General features: G+C 34.8%; 1 protein-coding gene across 1 annotated transcript; it reads left to right on the top strand.

Annotated features, from left to right (window-relative positions):
* Positions 1–10,342: 10,342 nt before the first annotated feature.
* On the top strand, positions 10,343–14,015 carry LOC112750245 (E3 ubiquitin-protein ligase AIRP2). The gene is made up of 5 exons (XM_025798881.2): positions 10,343–11,056; positions 12,432–12,582; positions 12,729–12,795; positions 12,909–13,143; positions 13,531–14,015. The coding sequence occupies exons 1-5, from the start codon at positions 10,992–10,994 to the stop codon at positions 13,739–13,741; spliced, it is 729 nt and encodes a 242-aa protein (XP_025654666.1). The 5' UTR covers positions 10,343–10,991; the 3' UTR covers positions 13,742–14,015.
* The last annotated feature ends 750 nt before the right edge of the window (positions 14,016–14,765 follow it).

The following is a 14,765-nucleotide window of genomic DNA, read 5'->3' as shown; positions in this document are numbered from 1 at the left end:
GTGATACATATTTATTACAAAAAAATACGTTTAATATTGTCGGATTTAGCAACAGATATTACTTGCGGGTTTAGTAGGAAATTTTTTAACGGTTACGAGTGAAAATTCATCCTAAAAATAAAATATCTTTGGATTCGAATTTTCGTAACTAAATCCAACGGTAAATAGGGGCACGAAAATTAATTATATTAGTGCCAAATTTAGCATTGAATTTTTCATTAGAAATTTTCGACAGTAACATGAATTAGTGAAATGCGGCGTTTAGACAATGACCAACACCTTATCTTTGAATTTATCCGCTAATAAATTTAACGGTACAATTACACTAAATTAAGAAACATTTCCCCCTTACTTTTGCAACTTCTCTCCCTTTCCTATCTCATTTTCTCTCGCTGTTTTCACTGTTGTCCCCCATTCCTATCCTCATAGTAGTGCCTCCTTTTTGTAACAAATGAGTCCATCTCATACATTGTCCTACTCGGTCTACTAGAGGTCTAGACATCGCTGCCAGAGTCCGTCGCCGCTGCTTCGTGGTTGCCATTGTCATTGTCCATCCTCCAAGTTAGTGTGAATCTTCTCTATTCTTCAATTTGTTAATTTTTGCTATGAAATACGAGCACTTTTCTGAGTTGTAGTATCCGTGTATTAGACACATTTCGGATATGACACTCATCAATATTTGTCCGATACGCGTGTCTGTTGTGTCTAATCGTGTCTTAATAATAAATAAAAATTTTTTACCGGACACACCTGAACACACATTATTAATATATATGATTTTATTTATGAAAATTTAAGTTTATTAATATATATTTATACCTGACTTGGTTATGACCTAGTCCAAATTCAACAAAATAGTACCTCGTACTTAGTTTGGGCTATTTTTCCATAACTCGGCGCAATAACAACAAGTCCAGACTCTTCAGGCCAAGTCCGTATAGGTTGGCGCAACTAAGATATGGGTTTCGTACTTTGTTCTTGATTCGATTTAGGAAGTAAATTAGATATTCTTTCATTATTTTGATTATCACCACCCAATTGATAATCAATTCTAACATGGGGTGTAATTTTTCATTATGTGAGAGAATAATTATTACGTTTTGAAATTATTTTTAAAAGATGACCGAACCTCACTTACAACTCTATAAATACTCAATATTTAAGTAATTTTTTCAATCCAACTCATATTTCGTCCACTAAAATTCTTGTTAACTTAAGTATCAAAATTTTTTATAAATATTTTTACTATCGTCTAATATAAAAATATCGATAGATCATTCAAGGTGTTTGGATCTCACATTCAAACTCAAAATCACCATTTGTTTCAGATAATTAACTTAGAATAATATATAAATTAAATTAAGAGTAAATATAGAAGAATGTATATATGAAAATTGTTAAGAGTTTAGAATTAATATTAACAATATTTAATGGTGACACATATTCACTACAAAAAAATACGTTTAACACTGTCAGATTTAGCAACACCTTGCGGGTTTAGTAGAAAATTTTTCGACGATTACGAGTGACAATTCATCCTTAGAATAATTTACCTTTGGATTCAAATTTTCGTAACTAAATCCGACGGTAAATAGGGACATGAAAATTAATTATATTAGTGCCAAATTTAGCATCAGATTTTCCATTAAAAATTTTCGACAGTAACACGAATTAGTGAAACGCAGTGTTTAGACAATGACCAATACATTATCGTCGAATTTATCTACTAATAAATCTAATGGTACAATTGCCCTAAATTCAAAATCAGAAACCATCCCCTCTTATTTCTGCAACTTCTCTCCCTTTTCTGTCTCATTCTCTCTTGTCGTTTTCACTGCAATTGTCCTTGTAGTAGTGCCTCCTCTTTGTAGCAAACGAATCCATCTCATGCATTGTCCTACTCGAACCACCAAAGGTCTAGACATTGCTGTCAGAGTCCATCACCATTGCCGTTGCTTCGTGGTTGCTATGGTCATTGTCCATCCTCCAAGTTAGTATGAATCCTCTCCATTCTTCAATTTGTTAATTTTTGCTATGAAGTACGAGCACTATTTCTGAGTTGCTGTGTCGCGTGTCAGACACATTTCGGATACGACACTCATCGACACTTATCCGACACGCGTGTCTGCTGTGTCAAACCGTGTCTTAATAATAAATAAAATAATTTTCACCGGACACAGCTAAATATCATCACGTGTTAGTGTGTCCAACTTAAAATGAGTTTAGAAATAATATATACTTTAAATACTTTACATAATTAAAAAATAAAAAATAGTTAAAAGATTATTTTATATTTTAATATCAATAAAATATCAAAATATCATTGTAATTTATTTAAAAAGTACTTTAAATTTTATATATATGTCATGTTTATATGTCATATAAAATTTTAAAATTCGTGTATCCGCATATCTTATATCATGTCCCATATCAATGCATCATATATTTTTTTATTAAAAAATCCTAACACTACTCATTAATAACAGAAATGGAAGAAGCTCAACGTTTGTCACCGCACTATGAAATTATGAATGTCGACACCACACCTTCACCGCAACTTAACAACTAGATTTAGTTTTTTTTTTTAATTTTTATGTATTTTTATATTTATTTTATTAATTTTATATTTAGTTTTTTATTTTAAAATATAAGCCTGTTTGAAAATTTAATTTTTTTAAATTTTTTTAAATATTGTGTTTAAATTTTTTTTTTATTTACTTGTTAGAGAAGTGAATTAATTGTTGATAATTAATGAAAGTTTATTAGGATCATTATTAATAATTAGTGATTTAGAGAGATTAAAAAGAAAATGAGCATAGACGCTTCTCTCACAGAAACGGATGAACGCTCGCCGGAAGAGGAAGACCTGATATCAAGAAGTAAAAAAAAAGTCAAGATGAATGGAGAAAATATCGTAACAGAAAGTATGGAAATCACAGAAGGAGAAACAAGAGAAACAAAGCAAATATCAGTTAGTGCTAATGATAATCAGAAAACTAATGAAGGTACACATGATGCGTATAAGTCACCTAGAAGGTCCTATCGGGATATGGTGGTGGAAAATGGCTTCGAAAAACTGAACCAACAAGAAATTGTGGAGATGGTTTCAGAAGAGTATGCTCCAGAAGATTTGGATGTGGACCTTTCCACGGAGGACAAAGTTCCTTTCAATCCCAAACCTACAATTGAGGTCTCTTTAGAAGAATATGAAGACTGGTGTAGACCCTGGAAACTCTCTCTGATTGTGAAACCTTTAGGAAAAACTTTCAATCTCCAAGCCCTTGACAGATGGGTGCAACGGAGATGGATGAAAAAAGGATCCATAAGAGTCATGGATTTAGCTGAAAATTTCTTCCTGGTTAGATTTTCAGATCAGGATGATTATGCTCATGCACTTTTTGAAGGGCCTTGGATGATAGCAGACCACTATCTATTAGTGCAGAGGTGGAGGCCGCTTTTCTTACCACAAGAAACGGATGTGCAGAAAGTTGCTGTATGGATAAGAATCCCAAACCTCCCAGCTGAGTTATATAACAAATTCTTCCTTTGGAAAGTTGGAAAGACGCTTGGCACAATGCTAAAAGTGGACGAGCTCACATCTATACACTCTCGAGGTAAATTTGCTAGAATTTGTGTGGAAATTGACCTGAGAAAGAAGATTGTTCCATCCTTTACAGCTCTGGGCAAAGATTTTAACATTGTTTACGAGGGATTACACCAAATTTGTTTCAACTGTGGCAAATACGGGCATAGAATCGAACAGTGCAGTGAATCGTTGACCGGAACCACCACTAACACCGCCATAGATCCGACGGGAGGCAGGATTCCCGGTGGAGATGAGGGCAGCAACGGTAAAGAGACTAATCAGGGACCAAAAAATCAACAACTTATTCAAAAAAGGAAAGAAGATTCAGTAGAAACAAATCAGGAAAGAACACCAACTAGTTTAGGAGAGTTGCAACAAAATAGGCAAGCCTCACAAAACCAGGAAGCAAATCAGGAAGAAGTTAAGGAAATTAAGGAGGACCAAGAAGGCAACCCATTTGGACCGTGGATGATAGTTAAGAAAAACCAAAGAAGAAACAAACCAAAATCAGATCCTTCTAAAAAGGATAAAAAGGAAAGTATACCAACATCAAGATTCCATATCCTTGCAGAGGAAATTCAGGAAGGTAATCAAGAAAATGAAGAAACTGACCTGGATACTACTCCCATAGAGACGTCAGAAGCTTACAAGGACACCCAAGAAGCAAGAACTAGCAAAATAAGTGCTACCAAACAAACTAGCAAGAATGGAAGTAACTCTCCTAATCAGAGAAGCCAACAGAAACACAAAAACCCTATTCCTATCATGAAAGGAAAGAATACTGCCATTAGTAAAAAAACTCCAACCGTCTCCAAGCATGTAAAACAATCCAACCACAACCAAAGAAACATCAAGGGTCTCCAGACAAATCAGGACAGCCATAAAGTCTTTTCAGATAACCAGACAAATAACCAGAAGGCACAAGACAACCAAAAAGATAAAGAAGAGAGAAACCAAGAGTATTGGAAACAATTCTCATATCTTACTAAACAAATTTCACATACTAACTGTATGCAGCCTGCTTTAATGGGAGGACATTCGGATCATACTACCAGAAATCTCATCTCAACTATCATGGGAGGTGGGAATAAGGAGTATTCCAATAATACAGAAGCCAAAAAGCCTCCAGATCCAGGAGAATCCAGCAACAAAGCAGGAAATGATGACCCAATGGAGGGACAGCAGAGGGGAGAGGAGTGTCTCCGAAGTATAGAGGAGGTGGCACAGGCCACTAATGACAAGCCAATCGAGGCCTAGATTCCTGACTTATTTCAGGGAGTTTTTTTTCTACCTTGTTTTTTAATGGTTATTATGAATATATTAGCTTGGAATTGTAGAGGGGTTTCCTCCAAAGGATTTCCCATTATGATTAGAGACTTAACTTATCGTTATAATTTAAAATTATGCATCCTTCTTGAAACCCATGTCTCAGGAACCAAAGTTGAGGGGATCATTCGCAAATTAGGCTTTGACTCTTGGTGCATTAGTGATGCAGAGGGCTTCTCGGGAGGGATTTGGTGTCTTTGGAACGGAAAAGATTGGCAGGTGGAGCCTGTTAATGTCCAAAAACAGTTAATTCACCTAAAGATTAAAGATAATGATAACCGGTCTTGGTATTTCACGTGTATCTATGGTAGCCCCCAACCGGGAACGCGAAGTACCTTGTGGAGGGAGCTAGAAAGTATAACAGCAACTAATCAAGGACCTTGGTGTCTTGGTGGAGACTTTAATTCTATCATTTCTCTTGAGAAAACTGGGGGCAATCGTAACTTATCTCAAGACTCAAACAGATTTCAAGAATGCATGCTTAACTGCGGTCTAAATGATCTAGGCTTTTCTAGTCCGCCGTTCACTTGGCAAAGAAATCAAATTAAACGCAGGCTTGATAGATTTTTATGTAATTTGGAGTTCAATGTTTTATTTCCATCCGTTGGAGTGAAACATCTACCTAAATTGAAGTCTGACCATCTACCTATTCTCCTAGATTTTGACACCCTTGCGGTAAACGGGAGAGAGAGACTTTTCAAACTGCTCGCGTCCTGGCTACTCCATGAGGGCTACAATAATTTGGTGAGAAGTAACTGGTGCAAACAAGGTGATCTCATCAACAACATTCACCATTTCACGGAGAAAGCCAAAGAATGGAACAAAGAGGTATTTGGGCACATCTTTAGGAAAAAGAAAAGAATTCTTCTCAGGCTTGAAGGCATCAACCAAAACCTTTCTTTTAATAACAATCCTTTTTTGGAAAAACTACAAAGGGACCTTTGGAGGGAATATGAAATGATTGTGGTACAAGAGGAAAGCTATTGGATGCAAATGGCTAAATGTAAAATCATCAATTTAGGGGACAAAAACTCTAAATACTTCCACCAGAAAGCTAACGGAAGGAGACGAAGGAACCACGTTAATGCTCTAAAAAACAGCGAGGATGAATGGATTGATAACGTGGATGAACTGAAGGAGATCGGAGTATCCTTTTTCAAATCTTTATATGCTCCTAATAACTACAATTTATTTTTACCTGATTTTCCTGTCACAGGTAAGTTTCCTAGGCTGATTGAGGCTAACTTGAACCATTTGAGCAGAAATATTACCCATGAGGAAGTTAAACATGCTGTGTTTAATATGGGAAGCTGGAAGGCGCCTGGAAGCGATGGACTGCCAGCAAAATTTTTCCAGCATTCCTGGGACATTGTATCTGATTCGGTGGTGAATTGGGTGCATATGATCTTTAGAAATCCTGAGAATATAGCTGGAGCAAACCAAACCTTAATTTCTATCATTCCTAAAGTTTCCTCACCCGAAAACTTTGCACAGTTCAGACCTATCAGTCTCTGTAACGTCTGCTATAAAATTGTTACTAAAGTTATTGCAGAAAGAATAAAGCCGCACTTGGGGTACATTGTCTCTAATACCCAGGCCAGTTTCATTCCAGGAAGAATTAGTGCAGATAACATTCTGGTAGCACAAGAGGTGATCCATACTATGAGGATGAGAGCTAGTGGGAAAGGACTCATGGCGATCAAAATAGACTTGGAGAAGGCCTATGACCGTCTAAATTGGAATTTTATCATTGACACTCTCAAAGATATTGGCATCCCGGAGAATATTGTGAATGTTATTCACTTCTGCATCTCCTCTCCCACTATGAGTTTGCTTTGGAATGGTTCTCCATCAGAGACTTTCAACCCAACAAGAGGCATTAGACAGGGAGACCCCTTATCCCCTTATCTTTTTGTCCTATGTATTGAAAGACTCTCTCAACTAATTAACTCCTTAATAGAGCAGAAAAAATGGAAACCTATCAAGTTGACTAGAAATGGTCCTCATCTGTCTCATTTTTGTTTTGCAGATGATCTCATTCTTTTTGCGGAAGCAAGCAAGGAGCAGGTTCGAGTAATCAAGGAAGCTTTGGAGACCTTTTGTAAAGCTTCTGGTCAGAAAGTCAGCCCCAGCAAATCTTGCATCTTTTTCTCCAAGAATGTTAATCACAATAGAAGAGAGGAGCTCAGCAAAGATCTCGGTATTCCACTAACCAGCAATTTAGGAAAGTACCTCGGCGTACCGCTCATCCACAAGAAGTGCGGAAAACACCACTTCCAACCAATTCTAGACAAGATGCGGGCCAAATTGTCAAGTTGGAACATGAAAACCCTTTCTCTTGCCGGAAGATGCACCCTTGTTCAAGCGGTTTTATCTACCATTCCGAGCTATACTATGCAAACAATGAAGATGCCTAAGGAGGTCTGTAATAAAATTGATAAAATGTGTAGAGATTTTCTTTGGGGATCTAATGTGGAAAACAAGAAAATTCATCTTTTGAATTGGGATACCATTTGCCAGCCAAAGGAATTAGGAGGGCTAGGATTGCGGAAGGCTCAAGAATCCAACGACCTTTTTCTCATGAAATTGGCTTGGGGGTTGGTGCATAATGAACAAGCTCTTTGGGTGAAAGTAATGAAAGCGAAGTATGGTTGCGGGGACAACCTTATCCCAAAGGTTACTAAAAAAGCAATGTGCTCTAATGCTTGGAGAGGTATTGTTAAAATTTGGGACCGATTTCAAAGCAATTTAATATGGAGGATTGGGAATGGAAGAAGTATTAAATTCTGGAAAGATCACTGGATTCCTGGTATCTCAGATCTGAGCGAGTTATCGATGGAACAGATCGGGGAAGACAGAGCTAATGAGGATCTAGCAACCTATGCTACGGCGGAAGGATGTTGGAATTGGGAGAGGTTAGATCAACTACTCCCAGAGGAGATTATTGTTATGATTCGTACTGTTAAAGCTCCCCACCACTCTCTCGGACCGGATTCTCTAGGATGGCTACCAGAACCTCAAGGCAGTTTTTCTGTCAAATCAGCCTACAAAAGCTACTATGTTGATGATAGGGATCCAGACCAGATTTATAGAATTTGCTGGAAAACCAGGGTTCCCCAGAGACTGAGAACCTTTGCTTGGCTCCTAAGCCATAATGCGCTGCTAACTAATCTAAAAAGAAGAGTTCGGGGGCTTACCGATAATGATTGCTGTCCGAGATGCCCGAATCTTGAAGAGAGCATGCTCCATGTGCTGAGGGACTGCCCTTACGCCCAAGGCATTTGGATGAGCAACTCAAATAGAGACCTGCAGGACCCTTTCTTCAGCCAGAACCTCCAAGACTGGCTCTACGATAACCTGTCCAGGACCTCTCGCACTAGCTGTGGGACTTCATGGCCCATTTTCTTTCTCACTTCTTGTAATATTATCTGGCGGAAAAGAAATGAATTAATTTTCAATCAAGATAACATCCCTTTTCAAAGAGTAATTCCAGAAATTAGAGGGGTGGCCAGAAACTATGAGGAAGTGTTAGACCTTACAGAGAGAAGCATCAAAACCCTCAGAGCGACAAACTCGATCCTTATTGGCTGGAAGCCACCGGAAGTGGGCTGGAACAAACTTAATGTGGATGGCTCAGTCCTGCAAAATTCAAATTATGGCTCGTGTGGCGGCGTTCTCAGAGATTCGAATGGCCTAGTTATAGCAGGGTTCATGATGAACATTGGAAAGGTAACCATCACTAAAGCAGAACTTTGGACAATCTATACAGGTCTTAAAATTGCAATTGATATGGGAATGGAGAAGGTTCAGATAGAGACAGATTCTACCTGTGCAGTGAATCTGTTGCAGCATGCATCTACGGACCTCCATGATAGCACCTCCCTCATCCGTGCAATTAAAGAGCTCCAGGCAAATCCAGGTGACTTCCGAGTGACACACGTCTTGAGAGAAGCCAATTTCAGCGCCGATGTTCTTGCCAAGCACGCGCATAATCTTCCGGCAGGGCTCCACTGTTTTGTTTTGCCTCCCCCCTTTCTAGTTCCAATAATTGAAGTTGATAGAATGCAAAGAGTGTTTGCGAGAATAGAAAATGCCTGATTAGTGTGTTTGTTTTTGGACCTCTGGCCCCTTCACAATATAGTGGATCAGATTATTAATAATTAGTCATTGCTACTGCCCGATTGTTAATAACTTGAATCGTTTAAAAATTTTGCAGTTATAATCTACTTTTTTTAAAAGAAAAAAAAAATATTGAAACACACCCTGATTAAATTAATGGTTATATCTGCTTTTAACCTAATAACTTATGATTTAGCTGCAAAGAAACATTGATTTATAAGCATGATGATCTTATCTATCTACATAAATTACTATACCCTAATGTGACTTACATCATGAGAAAAAAAAGAATATACTACATTTTAAGTTTTAGTTATTAAATAAATAATAATGAAAAATAAAAAATACCAGAAGGAGCATGAAGCGAGACAAGCAAGTGGCAGCCTGATGTAAGTTGTAACTAGCTTGGTCAATAATTTTTTTTTTAATTTTTAATGTGTTTAACAATTTTTTTAAAAAAATTATTTTATAGAAATTATAATATTTTTTTAAAAAAATATTTTTTAATTAAAAAAACATTTTAACATAATAAATAGATAACAATTTTTATATTATTATATTTAAATATAATTAATAAATAAAAATATTTTATATAAAATACAGCATATTCAAATATTAAATTACTTTTATTTTTTAAATTTAAAAAAAAAGTCAATAGAAAAATCTAAATTTTTTTCTTTTAAAAAAAAACTTATTCAAACAAGTTTAATATCTTGTTTTTAAAAAAATTAAAAACAACACAAAAATTTGTGGTACTTGAATTTTGTTTTTACTTTTTAGAAAGTCAATTTAAACCGATTCTAAACGAGAGTGGGAAGATACAAAATATGAAATCTAATGACAGGCTGCTTAATTAGTGTTGTAAGATGGGATATTATCCTAAGTGACTTTATTAGATAACAAAATTTCTTACCTAGTTCTTGAAGCTTAGTGGCAATGTAGAAGGGCTTCTAGGACTAAGTATATTTTTTCGTTTTTCTAATGACCATGCCGAAAGAAAACACAAATGTAAGAGTTTTCTATTATTTGAAGGTGAATGTTACGGTGCCTAATATGCTGCCAAAAAAATAATATTTAATAAATTTTAAATATTTTATTTTTATTTTATATATTTTATTTTTTATTTATAAAAATAAGTTAAGTAATTTAGACACCACAATAAAAGGCACCATAGAATCCACATTTTTTTATAACTAACAATGAAATCTTTTGATTATTATTTTGGAAAAGTCTAGGGGACCAGCAGTTTTGTTGAATTTTGGCCAGCATGTAACCAGCAGAGGAAGGTGAGCCATTGGATGAAATCTCACACCAATCTCATACCATCAAATCATCATTGATAGCTAGTTGATGGCTAACAATCACAAAAATTGCTGGCCCCTAGCATTGCTCTATTATTTTAGCAATTCCCTCTAATAATATTCGCATAAATAATTAGCTACTGATCTTAGAATTTATTACTAAATCTTTTTCCTTTTTCACTTTTTTTTCAAATTACTTTTTTTTATTAAAATATATACTTTTGGAAAGATTTCCACCAACACAAATCAAATTTTGCACTATGTTATGAGATGATATCTTTTTAAAGTGAAAAGAAGTTAATTGAGGTATAATAATAAAATAAAATAATAAATAAATAAATAAGAATTGAAGTGGCGAGTGAAGTTGGGGATGTGTATAAAGAAGGGGGTGTTTACGTGTGCTCTAAGTCAAAACCTCGCAAAAATCTCCCACTACCTTTTTTTTTCCTTCTTCTCTTTCATTCACTCTCGTTCATTCTATTCCTTTGTTCTCTCCTCAAACAAATTGATTATTGCTTCTAGGAGCGAGGAACAACAACCACCGCTCTTTGAATCGAAATTTCATCATGGGTTTTATTCTCTTCTGAGGAAAAAAGTGACAAAATTTCTGAATGATTCTATTGTAAATAGGATAAGGAAGAAGAAGAAGAAGAAGAAGAATGGGAAAGTCTTTCAAGGATTCACTCAAAGCACTTGAAGCTGACATACACTTTGCAAATACTCTGTAATCTCTCTCTCTCTCTCTCTCTCTCTCTCTCTCTCTCTCTCTCTCCAAACATGAAACCAATTTTTTTTTTAATTTTTTTTATGAAAGTTGGGAATTTGGATAATATTTTAGTTTCAGAAAGTCTTGGTGTCTCAGTATGAAGATGAATTGCCGTTTTTTTTCAAGTGGGTTATTATGGTTTGGAAATTGGAATTAAATTTTTTACTGTTAGCTCTGAATTCTGTTTTTCCAAGTTTTGTTCCGCTTTCCAGAGTTTGTTTTATTTTCTATTTTGTTTTTTCTTATTATGTTTCGAATTTGACCGGTTTTACATTAGTAAACTTTTTGTTTTATGTAATGCTATTGAATTCTGATTTTGGATACTATTTTACCAAACATACCATTAATGTCAGAGATTCTGGACACTAGTTGTTTTAACTAGGTTGTTGTGGTTGAAATTTTTGTGGTGTTAATTTAACTCTAAATTCTGTTTTTTCTTTTTGGTTTGTTTGTCCAATTTTGCTTGTGTCCTTATCATCACAGAAATTGTTGTGTTGTTTTTGGTTTAAAAATTTTCAACAAACTCTGGTGTTACACTTTCTATGAATAAGACATGAGAGTCGATGGTTAATTATAAAGAATACAAAGAATATAGTCATAAGAAGATAAGCAACTGCAAGAGGGAGAGGAACAACAGAACAAGTGCAGAAGAATATTATTCTTTTTGCTATGACTTTGGAATCAGTATCTTTGGCTAGATTTAGGTCCTAAATTCAAGAGAAAAGTTTTTTTTTTGTACTAATCTTTGTACACTGATCTGATTCACTCCCTCCTACTTTCATGGGACCCAATTAATTTGAGTTCAACATAGGTAGAGATGAGTGAGTTAGCTCCGTGTACAAAGAAAAGTGAGTACATCTATCTAACACTACACGAATTTTGGTATTCTTCAAGATTCTTCCGTGTGAAGTTTTGATTACTAAATTGCAATTTATGTTGTTTATTTTTCTGTTACTAGCAGGTGCGTTTGTGCAAAATGAAAGGGAACATCACTTTCACTTTGTATTTAAGAAAAATAAACCCATTTCCTAAAGTTCAGGTTTTAGTTGTATTTTTGTTATTATGATTCGTTTTTGGACATGAATGCTGAAATTCATAAGCTACACGAGGATTCATGCTGTCCTTATTAAGAATATAAGGAAGCTATATGTATGAATTTGAATGATTATATGTGTATGTTTCTGCCCACAAAAATGTTAAACAGACATCCTAATATAGCCTATGTAATTCTTGTATGGAGTGATCTTATTGAAGGTTAATGTTCTTCCTGTGTTGCAATGCTTGTTTCATTATATATCTTTTAATCTGTCCTGCAAAACATGTTTTTGGACAGAGCTTCTGATTATCCGAGAGAATATGATGGCGCCACCTTACAAATGAGATTGTCTTTTAGCCCCGCTGCCCAGTTTTTCCTTTTCTTAGTCCAGTGGACCGATTGTCAGCTCGCCGGGGCTTTAGGATTGCTAAGAATTCTCATATACAAGGTACATTTATACTCAACTCCTATCTTCTTTACCTTTGAAATTTGAGTAGAACCCTATAAACCATGTATTCCATTGTCTAATATGAGTGCATAGCAATGTTTTTATCATATTGTTGAGCTTATGATAAGGTTTTTGAAATGTCGCAGACATATGAAGATGGAAAGACAACCATGTCCATTTATGAAAGAAAAGCCAGTTTGAAGGAGTTCTATGGTAAGTGCATAGTCATATTGAAATATGGTCAATTTAGTTAGATTTTTTGCTTTTCTTCTACAGAGTCGTTTCACAATCCAACTGTGATTGTTTCCTACACTCTTTAACAACAGGGGTGATATTTCCTTCTTTATTACAACTTCAGAGAGGAATCACTGATTTAGAAGACAGGAAACAAAAAGATATATGCGCCACGAAGTATAGGCTGAGAGATTCGGCAGGAAAAGGAAAATTATCTGAGATTGATATCGAGAGAGAGGAAGAATGTGGTATTTGCTTGGAAGTAAACAGCATGGTTGTGTTGCCGAATTGCTACCATTCGATGTGTATGAAATGCTACCGAGACTGGTGAGCAACTAGAGACTATGTTTTTGCTGTTACAAGTTAATATCATGATATAGTACATTGTCAACCCCAAACCTTGGTTGAAAATGGAGCCAATGATGGTGAAAATAACTTCTAATAATAAAGTGTTCATGAATAAAACACATCTAGGAGGCGTGTGGTTGGTGAAATGTTTTCACATTCCTGAAAATCTTACATTGTAAAATCATTCCCATATGACTAAGAACATGTTTTAGGATAAACTGTGATATGGTTAGGTTCATCCTGATGAAGATTTAAAATTTGGGCAGGAACATTAGGCCTCTAAGATTTTCCAAAGATATTTAATTGTCATTCATTCTTTGATAAAGCCATTAATGTTGTCATTGGCAATTGATCTTCTTGTTCTAGGCACGCGCGATCGGCATCTTGCCCTTTCTGCCGGGATAGCCTTAAAAGAGTGAACTCCGGCGACCTTTGGATATATATGAGCAACAAGGAAATAGATGACTTGGCTTCAATCAACAAGGAGAACTTAAAGAGGCTGTTTATGTACATTGATAAGTTACCTCTAGTTGTGCCAGCTCCTATGTTCATGACTTATCCTCCACATCGTTTCTGATTGAAATCCATTTCATAGTTTCAGAATTCAGATTTTGATTAGTAATATTTTTGGCTGTGATGGAATTTTCCAAACTGTAAATACATGCTTACCTTCGTATAGTTAAATAACATTTTCACTCCATCCAAATTATGAGCAGTGTAGGTCGAAAGTCCTCTTGGATTCATTTATATTGAGATGTGTGTATTTGTATATCCCTAGGAACTGCAGATGAAGTTCACTTCTTACACACAATTCAAAGTTATTGTAGATATTGATCATATTTTGATATTGATATTTCTCTCTCTATTTTAATTTTCTGTTGAAAATATGCTGATAGAATTTGGTTTTGAAATTATTTTTTTCCGAAGTCAGATAATTTTATTCATGATTCTATTCATGAAATGAAAGAAATATATGTGTGTATATATATATGGGACAAATAAAAAAATGGGGACTCTTAACTCTATTATATGAAATATTTTGGTATAAAAAAGTTTAACAGTATTCAATTGCATATTACGAATGCTAAAACGCTAATAAAATTTATTATTTTTGACCAGTAGATAGTTAGTAATGTTTGAAAATATAGGTTAAATGTATGTTAAATTATTAAAACTAAAAAAATTGAATTATTGATGACTAAAAATGTTAATAAAAAATAATAAATTTTACCAGTTTTTGAATTATTTTTTATTATTATGTTAACAAAAATTATTATTTTTTAATTATTTTTTAATTTTTTACGATATCTTGGTCGGAGTTTTGTTTAAGGATTTGTTGTTAGCTAATAAATTGTTGTATATACAAAATGAAATTTAAACTTCTAACACTTATTTAAATGAACTAGTGAATTAATTACTAGATCAAGCCAACTTGATTATCATTACTTTTTAATTTATTTCATGAATGAAATAACAACAATAATAAAGTCTTGTCCTACTGGGTAGAATCGGCTACATGAACAACGTCATTGTACTCTATCATGTATTATGTTTACAAAGAGATCGTTTATATGTAGATCTCGTTTGATTACCTCATGGAT

The sequence above is a fragment of the Arachis hypogaea genome, chromosome 2, assembly GCF_003086295.3.
Source record: "Arachis hypogaea cultivar Tifrunner chromosome 2, arahy.Tifrunner.gnm2.J5K5, whole genome shotgun sequence".
NCBI classification, from domain to species: domain Eukaryota; kingdom Viridiplantae; phylum Streptophyta; class Magnoliopsida; order Fabales; family Fabaceae; genus Arachis; species Arachis hypogaea.
Note: the sequence above shows the minus strand (reverse complement) of the source record. Positions and strands in the feature narration are given on the sequence as shown.

Excerpts from the sequence above, each read along its gene's own strand:
- LOC112750245 (XM_025798881.2), top strand. The coding sequence starts at position 10,992 with ATGGGAAAGTCTTTCAAGGATTCACTCAAAGCACTTGAAGCTGACATA. Across the intron at positions 12,796-12,908 it reads CAGTTTGAAGGAGTTCTATG|GGGTGATATTTCCTTCTTTA; the intron begins GTAAGTGCATAG and ends CTTTAACAACAG. Across the intron at positions 13,144-13,530 it reads ATGAAATGCTACCGAGACTG|GCACGCGCGATCGGCATCTT; the intron begins GTGAGCAACTAG and ends TTCTTGTTCTAG.